The sequence below is a fragment of the Leuresthes tenuis genome, unplaced genomic scaffold (assembly GCF_036924035.1).
Source record: "Leuresthes tenuis unplaced genomic scaffold, fLeuTen1.0.hap1 SCAF_22, whole genome shotgun sequence".
NCBI lineage: Eukaryota > Metazoa > Chordata > Actinopteri > Atheriniformes > Atherinopsidae > Leuresthes > Leuresthes tenuis.
The window spans coordinates 6,785,726-6,799,800 of record NW_027325376.1 but is presented as its reverse complement, the minus strand read 5'-3'; the positions used below and the strand labels follow the sequence as shown (position 1 = coordinate 6,799,800).

The window sequence follows — 14,075 nt, the reverse complement described above, 5'->3', positions numbered from 1 at the left end:
AAACAGTTGATGGAATACAGTATTATTTTTGTAAATGTATAAAACAAAAAAAATTATTGTCAAGTAAGAAAACAACTTTTTATTCTTCTATGCTTAAAATGTCAATTAAGAACCTTCAATCTATGTCTGTGTTTTATAACTTCTTATTGTATTGTTCTAATGCAAGGTTTTTCAAATTCTTTTCTTTTCTTATGTAAGGTAGGTCACCTTTATGTAGTAAAACTACTCCTCCCATGAGGCGAGGCTCCTATGGAAATAGGGCCAGTTTTCCAGCCAAACAGCAGGGGGCGCCGCTGTTCTGCAGCAGCGCTGGAAACGGCGCTTTTAAAACCACAGAAGAAGAAAAAGAAGGAATAATAGGCAGCTGAGGTTGAAGGCAGTATCAGAATAAACAGGGTTTAGGCGACGCTTGTGGCAGTGAAAAATCTTCAGACCCAGGGGACATATTAGACTTTGCGTGCTCAGGTTAGTTGCTTAAATCGACCTTGTGTTATTTGGTGGAAGAAATCAAATTCTAACGTCTTTTTAAATGCTTTTATTTTTTATTTTTATTGGACACTGAGTCCAGTCGACCAAGTTACGAAACGAACGTCGTTACGTGTCAGCTAGCAGCCTGCTATGTTTGTCGCCAAGTTCTTCTGTCTTTGTGTTTGGTAATTGGTGCCTTTCTTATAGACTGCGGTGTCTTTTTGTTTCAGAATAAAGTAAAATAATGCTGCTTCGTAAGGTGAGCCAGTCTTCCGCCCTGTGCGGCACCATTCTCAGGATTCCTCCCGCGCTATCAGGGTAAGTATTAAATAACGTCAAACGCCTCCATTGATATTAATGAACCGTTTGCTTTTCTTTAGTCAAAAATCACTTTATATTTGTATCAGCTGCTATGTTTTTGTCTGCAGAAGTCAGCGTCAGGCCGGGGTTGTAGTTGCTGTGTCAAATTCACGTCTCTACGCCAGTCAAGCTGCCCAGGTACGATTATATTAAACCACAGTGTCCTTCACAACGTGTTTCTTTATCTTGTTTCCTTAAATGTTACGATATTTTAGTCTTGTTGATGTCCATGTTGGGTCAAATGCAGTCTCTGGGTGACATAACATTGACACCCTCTCCCGGTGGAAGTGGGGGAAAGTTCACTGATCACATGACTTGGTTATTAAAGGTGACACTACAGTTGTCCAGGCGAAAGTTCACAACAAAACAGTCTTATGGAAAATGTCAGACACCCTGAGCCTCACACCGTTGCCTCTGTCAATATATTCTCAGCACCATCTGTTTGTGTATCCTTCCGAGACAATGTCACCGAGCTTTAGGTCGCAGATTAGTCACAACAAGGAATCTTCTCAATCAATGAGCTTATTGCTCAGAAGACGCTTTATTTTGTTCTAGCTTTAATATTATGTTTAGATGGTGTGTAGATAAAGTGCACTTATTTGTATAAACAGAATCTTAGCATAGTCTGCAGTCGGGTTATAAATCCAAAAGTCTTTTTCAGTTGGGTTTTCAGCTTCTTATTTTTACTCCACGAATAAAAAAATTATATTAGTTTGACTGAAATTAAGTGATCAGTTTTGATTGACCTGCGTTTATATCACAGGTTTATTCCACAGTCTTAGTTTATAACCTGTATGTTCAAGTACAGTCACCAGGGCATGCTGACATACTGTGTGTTTTTCCATGTAATTTATTAGGGGTAAATACTGGCATTTATAAGTAAATGTTATTTTATTTTGGCAAATGAATAAATGAAGAAGAGTAATCTACCATTAAGAGTGTGGCTCCAATCACGTATTCTCATTAGTTTATTACAGTCCCATCTCAGATAAACCCTTGATATATTACAGGTTAATTCTGCTGAGTCCATTCATTAAATAAACCTTCATTATGCCATAAAGCCTAAAACATGGTTTATAAGAATTTTTTTTAAGGATTTGTAGAATCTAATTCAGTTTTTTTTGTTTGTTTGTTTTGTGGTTGGAAAATATGATTATCCAGGCACTGTGGGGTGAAAAACCCTCAGTCAGGTTTATCGAACAGTTCTTGTACAAGAGAGAGAGAGCCTTCAACACAGAGCACCTGTGTGAGAGTGGCTCTGACTTACAGTTTCAGTGCATGTCGTATTCTACCCGAACACAGGAGAAGAAAACAAATGTCTCTGTATCAGACCATGCAAGCTGACTTCTTCTTATCTCCTGATGAGCTGGACGGCCTTGAGTGCACAAACCAAAATGAACAATGAAATACAGAATTGTTTGATTGGAAACATCTTATAAAGGAGGCCAAGTTTCACAGGTAACAAAATAAATATTGTACGGTAACATCTGGTGCCTGGGAATGAATGTCAAGTCTTACAAGTGATTTAAGCATGATGAGACACGAGCAGAAGGCTAAATATAATTTTCCATTACAGTCACTTCAAAGATGCATGATGATGATTATATATAAATACAATTAAATTGAACAAAATCCAAATGAGTCTGCTGAATAAATACATCTGCTGATGCAACTGGACACAGCGTCAGTGAAGTTCCTGGAATCGTTGGTTGTTTCGGGTCTTTCAACATCATACACCCTCCTCCAGGTGACCCGGCTCTCCCTCGCTGCCTCGTTCAGTTCACATCATGCCAATTCAATAGCTTTCAGTCATGTTTTGGACACATCTGTTAAGTTTTCGTGTTTCAACCTTCAGTTTTTTAAGGTTCCTCAGCTTTTGCACTGAACCGATAAACTGTAAATTTGTTCTCCGTTTGTTTCTCTTCAGGCGGTGTTGGAGAAGCCTGCAGCAGTTGGCAGTGATGCTGCCCCTAAAGTGGAGAAGAAGACTGCCGTTGCTGCTGTAGGTTACTGCTCTAATTCTTTGTAGCTCGTTATAACAATTGAGCCGTGACATTGGCCTGTTTCAGCATCCCGTAAAGGTGTGAAAAGCACATCATAAAGCAGTAAAGATGACTCCATGGTGTCATTACATAGTTTGTAAATACTCTCAGCTTCGTGTGCAGCACAAACATCAGAGAGAGGTCCCAGCTTCACAATAAGTTGCTTTAAAGTTGATACAAACTGACTGATCGTTAATCCCCTTTCAGTGATGCAACTTGCTGAATGTGTATATAAAAACTAATTCACTGTTAAATTCACCAGATTTATTTTGATTCTGTAAAAGTCTGACAAAGCGTCGGCCTAGTTCTGTATAAGTCAGACTGATGTCAAACTGTGGTGTTTTTGAATGGCTTTTGATTGTTATTATCAGTGGGAAACCATCTAACCCATCTCTTAAAAACAAATCTCTCTAAGCGTACCTGTGGTGCTTGTTGACTTCTTGCAGTAAAGCAGAGCAGCTCCTGTGGTTGAGTCTCTGTAACTAAACACCCGTATTCTGTGTTTGGCTAACTTTCCCACAGGAATCCAAATCATTTGCTGTCAACATGTTCAAGGGGCAGATCACAACAGCCCAAGTGTTCCCCTTTCCCAAAGGTAATCCATCAGATAATCGTTTTCTCTGAATGATTCCTGATGTGTCGTTTAGAAACTGTGTGTAAAGGTTGCAGTGTAACTGTCCTGCTGTGCCACAGCTCTCAATGATGAGCAGGAGCAGTTCCTCCAAGAGCTCGTGGGGCCAGTCAGCAAATTTTTTGAGGTAACTTTAAACTTCTTTGAATGAAATTTCATCTGCCTCGTGCTCACAGCCCTCTTTGTAACTCCGTGCTTCTTCACTTGGACAGGAGGTAAATGATCCTGCTAAGAACGATGCCTTGGAGAAGGTGGAGGATCACACCATGGAGGGCCTCAAAGAGATGGGTGCATTTGGGCTGCAGGTGCCGGCTGACCTGGGCGGCCTCGGCCTCTCAAACTCTCAGGTACAGCTCCTTCATTAGATTTATATGTGGTTGATTGTGTTAGACAGGTGGATGTGACGTGGTTCTCTCTGTCCTTGCAGTACGCCCGGCTGGTTGAGATCGTCGGCAGTCATGATTTGGGTGTCGGCATCACACTGGGGGCTCACCAGTCGATCGGTTTTAAGGGTATTCTGCTGTTTGGAAACAAAGCACAGAAGGAGAAGTACCTGCCCAAGCTGGCCACAGGTAAGAAGACTGGCATCAGGATCTTAAACTGGATGCACCTGGAGATATAAATTGAGCTGTCTATACAACAGAAAACAAGCTTTTTAGAGTCTAAGGCTGGAGATATTTAGTATTTTTTGTTGTTTACAGCAAATCTTATGAAGAGACTAAAAGCAACAAGGTTTCAGGGACACATTAAAGTTTGGAGCTGCTCATTTCTGGTTTGTGTGTTTGACGCAACACGCCGTGTGTGTCCTTCCAGGTGAAACTATCGCCGCCTTCTGCCTGACTGAACCAGCCAGCGGCTCTGATGCCGCCTCTATCAAGACGACCGCTGTTCTCTCCCCCTGCGGACAGTACTACACCCTGAATGGAAGCAAGATCTGGATCAGGTGAGGAAACCGTCTTCTGCACATTGACCACAAGGGGGCAGCACTGCCTGAACTGTACAGCAAAAGCTGCAGGTGTGTTTTCCCTCGTCTTCATGTCTTTTTATTTCCTCTCATCAGCAATGGAGGTTTGGCTGAGATCTTCACAGTGTTTGCCAAGACACCCGTGAAGGATCCCAAAACTGGGGAGATGAAGGACAAGATCTCTGCTTTCATCGTGGAGAGAAGCTTCGGAGGAGTGACGCAGTGAGCAGACTTTATTGCTCTGTTTTGTTTTTATTCCTGAGTGACCGTTTTAGTTTTTTCCATCCCATTAACATCTCCCCATTCCTCTTCCTCACAGCGGCCCCCCAGAGAAGAAAATGGGCATCAAGGCGTCCAACACAGCCGAGGTGTATTTTGAGGACGTTCGCGTGCCGGCTGACTGCGTGCTGGGCGAGGTGGGAGGAGGTTTCAAAGTGGCCATGAACATCCTGAACAATGGTCGCTTTGGCATGGCGGCCGCCCTCTCTGGAACCATGAAAGGTGTCATCACCAAAGCTGTGAGTACTTTTCAGTTTGCACCATCCGTGTAGAGCGGAAGGGAAGTTAGATTATATGCAAGAGAAGAGCTTTTCATTTGGAGGCTGTGGCCTTTCACACAGTTCCTGTGAAGTTGCTTCTGTATTGTTGTGTTACACCCCTTGTTTCAATCTCGTGGGCTTGTGGGAAATTCCCCTGCTTGTGGATCGCTGAGGGTTGCCTTCTGCTGAAGTTAGACGCTTGTGTTGTGTTTTGATGTTTCTCAGATTTGTCATTTGCATTGTGAGCGAAACAAACTGATTGTTATGAGCAGAAAAAGTACCCGACCAAAGCTCAAGTCGCCCGCTTCTAGTTCTTGATGCCGTGTGACACAACGGGACAGACTTAGGAGCTCTGAACCAAGAGATGCGAACCAACCTGAATGGGTTTTATCTCCACACACAGTCCACTCAGCCCTGTTTGTGCCATTATTCTAGCGAGGATTTAAACACTAAACGAGCCCATTTTTAAAGGACATCTCTGCTGTAAAGACATCTATAGCTAAATGCTTTATGATGCAAGTCAAAAATACAAATTTACCACAAAAACACCCCAAAAAAGCTGAAAATTCTACCATTTGGACACCGAAGTCACATTAAGTCAGCGTGTGCAACTTTTTCCACAGAAAACAAGTATAAAAAGTTTTAAGAGTTGATGTGATACCTCTCTGCTCACAGTAAATGAGTCTTTTTGCCTTTACATAATGTAGCATTTGTCATCATTTCTACATGCAAATGGCCTCTAAATACAGACTGTGGCGTTAATGTCGGCTCTTTCATCTGTATCAAAGGAAGTTTTACTGAAAGAAAAACCGATGATCCCTGCTTCTCACAGTATGTCGAGTGAGACCAGCGCCTGCATCAGAGATGCTGCCTCCTCCCGAGCTGAGACTGATATTTCTCCATCTTCCTGTTCTAAGAAGCCAACACTGTTGGATCACTTTTGTGTGGTTTTGTGTGTTATTTTGAGCCTCTTTCACCAGATTCGCAGCTCAACACCACCCGTCAGCCCCGCCAAACTTCCTCTTTCGGCTCACTTAATAGACAGCACAGACATCTTTAGGGAGACCAAAAAAAGCTGCAGCGCTTTGGCCCAGTCTACAATTTGAGGAACCAATTTCCACTTCTGCAAATGCTGTGAGATGTATTGATATGCAGACTGCAAACAGGATTTCTGTTCAGACAGTGATGGGCAGCTTTTCCCTTTTTAACAGGTGGATCACGCAGCCAACAGAACCCAGTTTGGCAACAAGATCCACACCTACGGAGCCATCCAGGAGAAGATGGCTCGCATGACTATGCTGCATTACGTCACAGAGGTCAGTCCATCCAACGTCTCTTTAAAGTTATTATTAATGCCTCCACAAGACTGTTTTCCAATCATTCTGCACAGATCCTGAAACCTTACTAAAGAACAAGATGTCGTGCATTCATGTTGCTTCTTCTGTGCCTGTTTGCAGTCAATGGCCTACATGATCAGTGGGAACATGGACAGTGGAGCTACTGAATTCCAGATAGAGGCAGCCATCAGCAAAATCTTCGCCTCTGTAAGAACTTTGGTTGTTTAGTTCTCACATACATGTCCTTTTGCTCTGTGTTGGATCACATATTCATGAAAGTGGATTTCTCGAGTGTCGTTACTGACCTTCAAGGTGAAATTAATCGTGTTTCGTCTTGTTTGTTTGTTTATGAAAACAGGAAGCAGCGTGGACTGTTACCGACGAGAGTATTCAGGTCATGGGTGGCATGGGTTTCATGAAGGTTGGTGCTCAGTCCACATCCCGATGCGTATGAAACCTCAAACACACACACACCAAAAACCGATGAGCAACAAGATTAGAACCTCCCCGAGGGGGAGGTCCCATGTGACAAGAGGTCGCATGGGACCTGTGGGTTGTTTGGTGGGGAGTTGGGCTTGTTCTGGTGCATCCTGAAGGTTGGTGGTACCTTTCAAAGCAACATCCACCTGCAGGTTGGGACCTCCGGCACCGCACTGTGTTCTGCTTCTCGGTTGAACAGGCAGCATGAAAATAACTGCACATATTGTTCTTGGAGATTCAGACTGGGACCACTTATTTGCATTTTCCATCTGGAAGTACAGGTTGGCACCTGTTGAATGCACAGGGTCCCACACTCATAGAGAAAGATTCACTGGCAGCCATTCACAGTGCAGAGGTGGCCTGCCGCCCCACCAGCTGTCACTTCACCAATCTTTGAGCAGTGAGAGCAGGAATCGAACTACAACCTTCAGGTTACTGGGGGACCCACTCTACCACTGAGCCACAGCCTTCCCCTGTGAGTGTGTGTGTATGTAACAGACCGGCGTCATAACCACACCTGATGAGACAAAACTGCGTGGGTGGTTGTCTGCCTGCGTCTCTTCAGTTTGCAGCCTGTAGTTCTGTTGCTTCACTTAAACTATTAGTTTAAAAGTGTTGTTTCTAAAGAACTCTGCATTAATGAGGAGGTAACATCTGGAATCAGCTGCCAATGATCTCCTCCCAACGTGAAACAATCCTGCAGGTTATAAAGTCGACACAATGCAGAGAAATACGTGCGTGTTGCACGTATCGCTGTGGCTGCCAGTGCAATACGACTCGTTTAGTGACTCGACCACAAACACGAGACCCTCAGAGGCAGAACAGCAGCATGACACATGAAACGGATGCAATGCAGCATTTCAAAGGCAGGGCTCGACCCGTCGGTGTGCAGAGGAGACGATAATATTCACAGCTCACAGTGCAGAGGAAGAACTGATGACCGACTCCCAGAGACAACATTTATGCAGCTCATTGGAAGTGACACGGATCTAAAAGAAGGGATTAATTTTCCCTTAAAGTACAGCAGAAGTTTGGTAGTTTTTGTAAACTGTCTGTTTACAACCCGAATAATTTATTTAACGCAGTGAAGATGAAAGTATCGGGACAACCGTAGCGTGCTGTCATTTAACAATCTGACGGGTTTTATTGTTGTGGTGGATCAGTGTCCACAATCAACACCATCCAATCTGCACCAAGCAGCAGCTACATCAATATTAGGCCTACGGGTGGAGCACAAACTTAGCAAATCTGTTTATATAGCAGCCCGAAGGACTTTACAGAGCAAAGCAAAACTTAAAAGAACATATATGGCACAAAATTAGCTTATTAAAACAAGAAGTGCATAAAAGATCTTTTAAAAGAGCTGCCCACCAGATGTGAGATGATGGTGATGAGTCAAATATTTATTTAAGAGCAGAAGGAGCTCCACCGTTAGGAGGGAATTTTTCACAGGGATCAAGCGTAGTAAGGCGAAGAAATGGGGGTTTCTCTTGGTGCTGCCGGTCTGTAATCTGATCTGGATCAAGTCAAAGACTTTTAAGGATATTTTTTTATGTAGACATGCACCTAAAATGGCTTTGTAGCAGTAAAGCCTTTTAAAGTGAAATAAACAAATCCACGTCACATGTCAGGAGCAGGAAGAGATGACCGTAAAATGTTTCAGACCCCAGAAGGTTTCCCGGCAGTCGCTCTCGGCCTTTTGGTTTCTCTTCTGCGTTTCCCTTCTGAGGCATCTTTGTAAACACTGAAGTTGGGAATAAGTCAAACAAGTCGGAGCAGAAGGGACTTTTTGCACCTGCTTGTTTATTGGAAAAGAAAAATCTTGTTCCTGCCTCACATTCAACCCTCTGCTTACAGATTGTACACCAGCCGACATTCTGAGAACCCTTTTTTAAATTATTTGTATAAATATCTAAATCAAACTCATCCGTATTGACTCAACTCAGGCTGTGACTCGGAGTCTGCTCAGTGATGATTGACATTGCTGTGAACTCCACTTTCAGTGCCTTGTTGAAGCCTCGTTTCTCTAGAACCGTGACGGGAGCTCAGCTTATCTCTGCAGCATTGGATCTGCAGCATCACACTGTTGCACAGCCTGAATACAGTGGAAACAATGCAGTTGGTGTTTTTCCACATCTGGGCACAAACTGCAGAGGTGGAGTTTCACTCTGAAGCCACATTCATGAGGGTGGCCCCTTGGCAACATCACCTGTTTAAATTGAGGCCGTCGACTGACACAAACGTGTTTTTTGAGTGAAATTAGCTGTGCAGCATGATAAAGAGGAAGGGGAGCGGGCACCACAGTGGGCGTGAAGTTCTGCTCACGTTGTGCGTTTTGACTCAAGCTTTCACTTCACCTGAGGGATGAAGCGAGTTGGCATGTGGCAAACTTTAGAAATGAGGCATCTGTCTCTTCCTCTTTGCAGCTGCTGTTTATTTTAACTTGCCTGAGAGGCTGAGTTTGTTACCTCGATATATTAAACATGATAAACGGTCATTGGTTAATTAATGTGCCGACACAATCCACACAACTGACTTCTTTCTTCTGTTGAGAGGACAGGCAGGAGTTGATTATCCATTTGTCTGTTTCTGCAGGACTACGGAGTGGAGAGAGTGATGAGGGATCTGAGAATTTTCCGTATCTTTGAGGGTACAAACGACATCCTGAGGCTCTTTGTGGCTCTCAATGGCTTCCAGGTAACATGAGACAACTTCATGTAAATGTATCTAACAGAATCTACTGCGGTTGTGGAAATTTTACAGAGGAAGTTTCTTCTGTTTTTCGCTTGGTCTTCAAACTCTTCTTCCTGTGTGCTTTTCAACACACCGCAGCATCGTGTCGTTTTCAGAATGAATGATGTCGACACATTTTACTCAGAGGTTCCCGAGTCGGCCTGTGTTTTAACGCTCCGTAAACCCAGACAGGCGGCGCCACTGGATGTAGCATTCAGCTTTGAACCATGTGTGCGATTTGAGCACAGATGTGTCCAAAGAATAAAGAAATCTGTGTGAGCCCCTCACAAAGTGGCGTTCATTGTTCCTCTCTGCACCCTCCAGAATGCCGGTAACCACCTGAAGAGCCTACAGAAGGCCCTGAAGAACCCCATCGGCAACGCCAGCCTGCTCGCAGGGGAGATGACAAAGAGAGCCAAAAGGTTGCACCCACTTCTTAGTCCCTGGGGGGGTAGGAAGCGCCCGGCAGCTGTAGCTGATGGTGGGAGATGGGGATGTCCCAAGCACATGAAGAGCGCATTTATTTTTAGATTTAGGCAGTTCCCTCCTTCCTGCCACAGTTAAAGTGTTGCTTACATCTCGGATGATAACATAAATTTTCTATTAGTGCTGAGGGAAGTAAATTTATCACAAGATGTGATTTAAATATCCACTTTATCATGAAGAGAAATGTGTTGGTGTGAAAACTGAGTCCTAACATAAGTGTTTTTCAGCACTAACAGAAGCCACAAGTTCACAGTTCTGAGAGCAACACTGAATGTCTCACGGGAATGAAAGTAGTTTAAATGATATTCTCGTATTTCGCATGTCTTCCTTAGTTGTTCTCAAGCAGAACCCCAAACATTTCAGGTGTCCATCTGACAGAACAGGGCTGCAGCTTTAGTCTGTGTGCAGGAGACTCCTCAAACCGCTCAGCTTTGCTGTTTCTGAACAGACGGGCGAGTAAATTCTGTCCATTGTTGCATCAGCAGTGTCCGTATAACACTTCCTTCTCCTCTTGTCTTTGCAGAAAGGCAGGTCTGAGCTCAGGTCTGTCCCTGCAGGGTAACATACATCCTGAGCTGGCACACAGCGGTGACCTGGTATGTTCAACTTGTCGCCCCCCCCCCCCCCCCCCCCCAATTTGACACTAGTTTGTTTTACAAGTGGAGCCAGGTTGAATTTGTCTGCTATGTTTACCTACGTTCAGTTTTATTTATATAGCGCCCAGTCACAAGAAAGGTCATCTCAAAATATTTTAAAGATTCAGTTACAACCCACTTCAGTGCTATAAAATCATAATCTAATCAAATTTGTTAAAATCCAAATAATGTGTCTTTACTGCTTCACACTTTAAGCGTTGTGGTTTTTTTCTTCTTTGCAGGCTGTTAAAGCCATTGAGCAGTTTGGAGCAGTCACTGAGGAGCTGTTGATCAAACATGGCAAGAAGATCATTGGTAAATCAGACACGTGTGACATGTAAAATATGCGGGAAAAGTGCAGATAGTCATTTCAGAGGTTTATGAACTCCTCCACAGAATTATTGAAATCACGTTCGCAGGTTTTGAAATTTGAACTTCTGATATTTTTGCACCATTAAGAGCCGTCATCTCACCTGGTTTGTTTGTAAAAAGTGCACAATAAGTCGACTCAACCAGTGGTTTTAATTTTTCAGATGAACAGTTTGTTCTGAAGAGAGTCGCGGACTGTGCCATCGACCTTTACGCCATGGTGGTCGTCCTGTCAAGGTACACGAAACTGCAGACATAACATTAAATAATGTGGGGTGATGTTAATCGCCCTCAGTTTCACTTTATGACACCCACTCGTTTTCTATGTTCCTGCCACGTTCTACATGTAAACTCCCACGCAGCCTAAATCGTTTTTGTTTATCGTTCCACTCTCTGCAGGGCCTCACGCTCTCTGAGTCAGGGCCAAGCTTCAGCTCAGCATGAGAAAATGCTGTGTGAGACCTGGTGTATGGAGGTAAGATCCACCTCAGACTGACAAATAACTAACTTAAACTGTTAAGTAGTTCTCACAGCTAATGCATAACTTGAGATTATTGAAAATATATTTGGCGGTTAACAGCGGGATGAAACAAACAAACACGTTTCCATCATTATTTTCCAACATTTGAGGTTTGACTGGAGCTCTTGAGGGTCGTCATCTCGTTGCTCCTCCTCCTCCTGACGTAGTTCACAGCACCTGAGCTCAGATTTGGCACCACCAGCTCGTTTTTTGAGACGTTTCTAACTTCTAGCTTTCAAGAAACCACATTGTGACGGTCTCCCCTGGACATTAGCTTCATATATTTAATGACAAAGCCAAACATAACCGCACCACACTGGGTATATTTGGTTTTTAGCCCCCCAAAAAGAAGAGACGAATAACTAGGAGATGGCCTGTTGTCAGGTTTATAGCTAAAGTAAGTAAAGATGCAACATCCCATCTTCTTTATAAAGTGAATGTGACAGAGTTGATGGTAAATATCAGTGTTTTCTTTAGTTTATATTTGCTGTTATAATGGTGCTACTAATGTTAACCAGTGTTACCCGTCTGCTCTCTCCTCGCTCGTTGACTGAGTGTAAATACAACTGAATTCCTAATAAAACCGTTCTTATCCAGAATGAGGAGAGAAACAGCAGTAACTGATTTTACAAATGTGGCCTTATCTGATTAAATCCCCGATCGGCTACACTTTGCTCTGATTTTGGTTGCGTTTGCATGCTGCACACCTACTCTGAGAGAGTTAATTTGCATGGGCGGCTTACAGGGTGCAGCAGGAGTGGGAGAAGGTGGAAAAGCACAGCTCTGAGTAGCACAACTGATACTTTAACCAACTTTACTCGCGGGTTGTGCAACACATATTGCATTTGAAAAGATTTGGCTTTCTTGGGGAGGCAAAAGTACACTCTCAGCAAAAAGATTATAAGAGATAATGTTGGCAGGAACTGTCTTATCAGAATTTGTATCTAATTTGAGAAGAATGCAGATATTAATGGTTAAAAATCACCACCCAGCCCTGTACTCTGTATTAGTGCTGTAATATTAACACTTTGATCTATGATTAACTGTTAAGTGTATAACTGAAACTTATAATTCAATAAGTTATTAATAAAAGCGAGTAACTATTTGAATAAAATGGATGTTCAGAAATGAGACTCAGTCGTGAGAAATCTGTAGGACACGTATTAGTCATTAAAATCCTCCATCGTGACATGATATTATCTGTTATCTGGTTAAAACCACGAAAAATTAGATACTTAACAGGGAAACGAATGTCGCTTAGTCATAAAAAATGACACCATCTGTTTCCCAGACCTCATTTGTAATTAATAAACTGCAATATTTAAGGAGAAGGTTCTCGTACCGGCTTCATTCAGTATGTTTTAGCCACAGGTTGAATAAATTCATGCTATGATAATAATGGTTAATAAGTCTAATTCTAGCTAAAGTTGTGTCGTTCTACAGGCTGTAAATGATTAGTCGCCTGCCTGGACGACCTGTAAATGCATTTCATGAAGTCTGTAACCCGTCGTCCACACGTTGCCTCTCGGATAGTTTGTTGAACAATCATCGGTTCTGTAAACGAAGCCTTTTCAGTTGATCTAATCGATCGAATTCTCGTCTTCGTCCCTCAGGCCCATGACAGGATCATGCGTGACATCAAGCTTCTGCGGGCCAGTCAGTCCAAACAGCTCTTCAACAACATGCGGGCCATCTCCAGCGCCGTGGTGGAGAACGGCGGCGTGGTCGCCCCCCACCCCTTGGGTTTCTAAACGTCCCACACACTCTCACGTCTGTATTTAGTTGGTGTTTTTCCACTCCTCTGGATCTCTAACTGTCCCTCTGTGTCATGAATGCCAATTCTGGCCTCAGTTTATCAGCTTTATGGTTGCCATGTTTGCTCATTCACGCCGGTTCCCTTTCATCAGCCGTGTACGGTGAAGCTTTCTGCAGTCCGGGGCTCAGAGATTCAGTTTTTACACACATTACAACATCCCATTTTCAACCTTGTTCTTTCATCTTTGTCGACATTAGAATCCGCTTTTAGTCGGTTATTTATTTCATTTTTTGTCCCTTTACTTTAAATCTTCAGGAAATAAAACAAAAAGGGTTTTAGTTGTTCAGGAAAATCACATCACAGGTTCAGTCCTGCCGCCTGCTTCTGAAGCAGCTGTGGACTGAATGTCGCCAGATGTGTGCATGGAGCTTGTAAATGGACCAGTTGCTTTGTGGCTCGGACTTTAACTGTAGCTAACTGATAAAATAAATAACATTCAGGCTGTATAGACATGATTTTGCCATAGATTTTTTGTTAATTCAGCTTAAATAAAACATTATCAATGCAACTTTGAGACGATAAGCCGGTTAACAGGAAGTGAATCCGTTTAATTATGCTCAAAGGTTCATTAGTACACTTCCCTACATTGTGTTCATGTATTTAACAGTTCGATATGATATATATATATTTTCTTTTTTCTATGTATTTGAATGCCTTTCTTCATTTGAAGCTCGCGGAAACATCAGGAGTGTAAA

At 43.0% G+C, this 14,075-nt stretch overlaps 1 protein-coding gene across 2 annotated transcripts; it reads left to right on the top strand.

Moving 5' to 3' along the window:
* The first annotated feature begins 339 nt into the window (after positions 1-339).
* Positions 340-13,813, top strand: acadvl (acyl-CoA dehydrogenase very long chain). 2 transcript variants are annotated; one of them, XM_072375940.1, is made up of 21 exons: positions 340-465; positions 699-786; positions 897-966; positions 2,756-2,825; positions 3,391-3,465; positions 3,564-3,628; positions 3,714-3,848; positions 3,929-4,073; positions 4,315-4,444; positions 4,562-4,687; positions 4,785-4,983; positions 6,216-6,320; positions 6,462-6,548; positions 6,700-6,762; positions 9,417-9,518; positions 9,879-9,976; positions 10,564-10,636; positions 10,918-10,990; positions 11,209-11,281; positions 11,444-11,519; positions 13,178-13,813. In XM_072375940.1, the coding sequence occupies exons 2-21, from the start codon at positions 713-715 to the stop codon at positions 13,313-13,315; spliced, it is 1,977 nt and encodes a 658-aa protein (XP_072232041.1). In that variant the 5' UTR covers positions 340-465; positions 699-712; the 3' UTR covers positions 13,316-13,813. The 2 variants fall into 2 exon arrangements, with proteins under 2 accessions (XP_072232041.1, XP_072232040.1); XM_072375939.1 differs by having other exon boundaries at positions 2,756-2,830; positions 3,393-3,465.
* The last annotated feature ends 262 nt before the right edge of the window (positions 13,814-14,075 follow it).

Coding starts and splice junctions, on each gene's coding strand:
- acadvl (XM_072375939.1), top strand. CDS start 713: ATGCTGCTTCGTAAGGTGAGCCAGTCTTCCGCCCTGTGCGGCACCATT. Junction 4,074..4,314: donor CCTGCCCAAGCTGGCCACAG/GTAAGAAGACTG, acceptor GTGTCCTTCCAG/GTGAAACTATCGCCGCCTTC. Junction 10,637..10,917: donor TGGCACACAGCGGTGACCTG/GTATGTTCAACT, acceptor TCTTCTTTGCAG/GCTGTTAAAGCCATTGAGCA.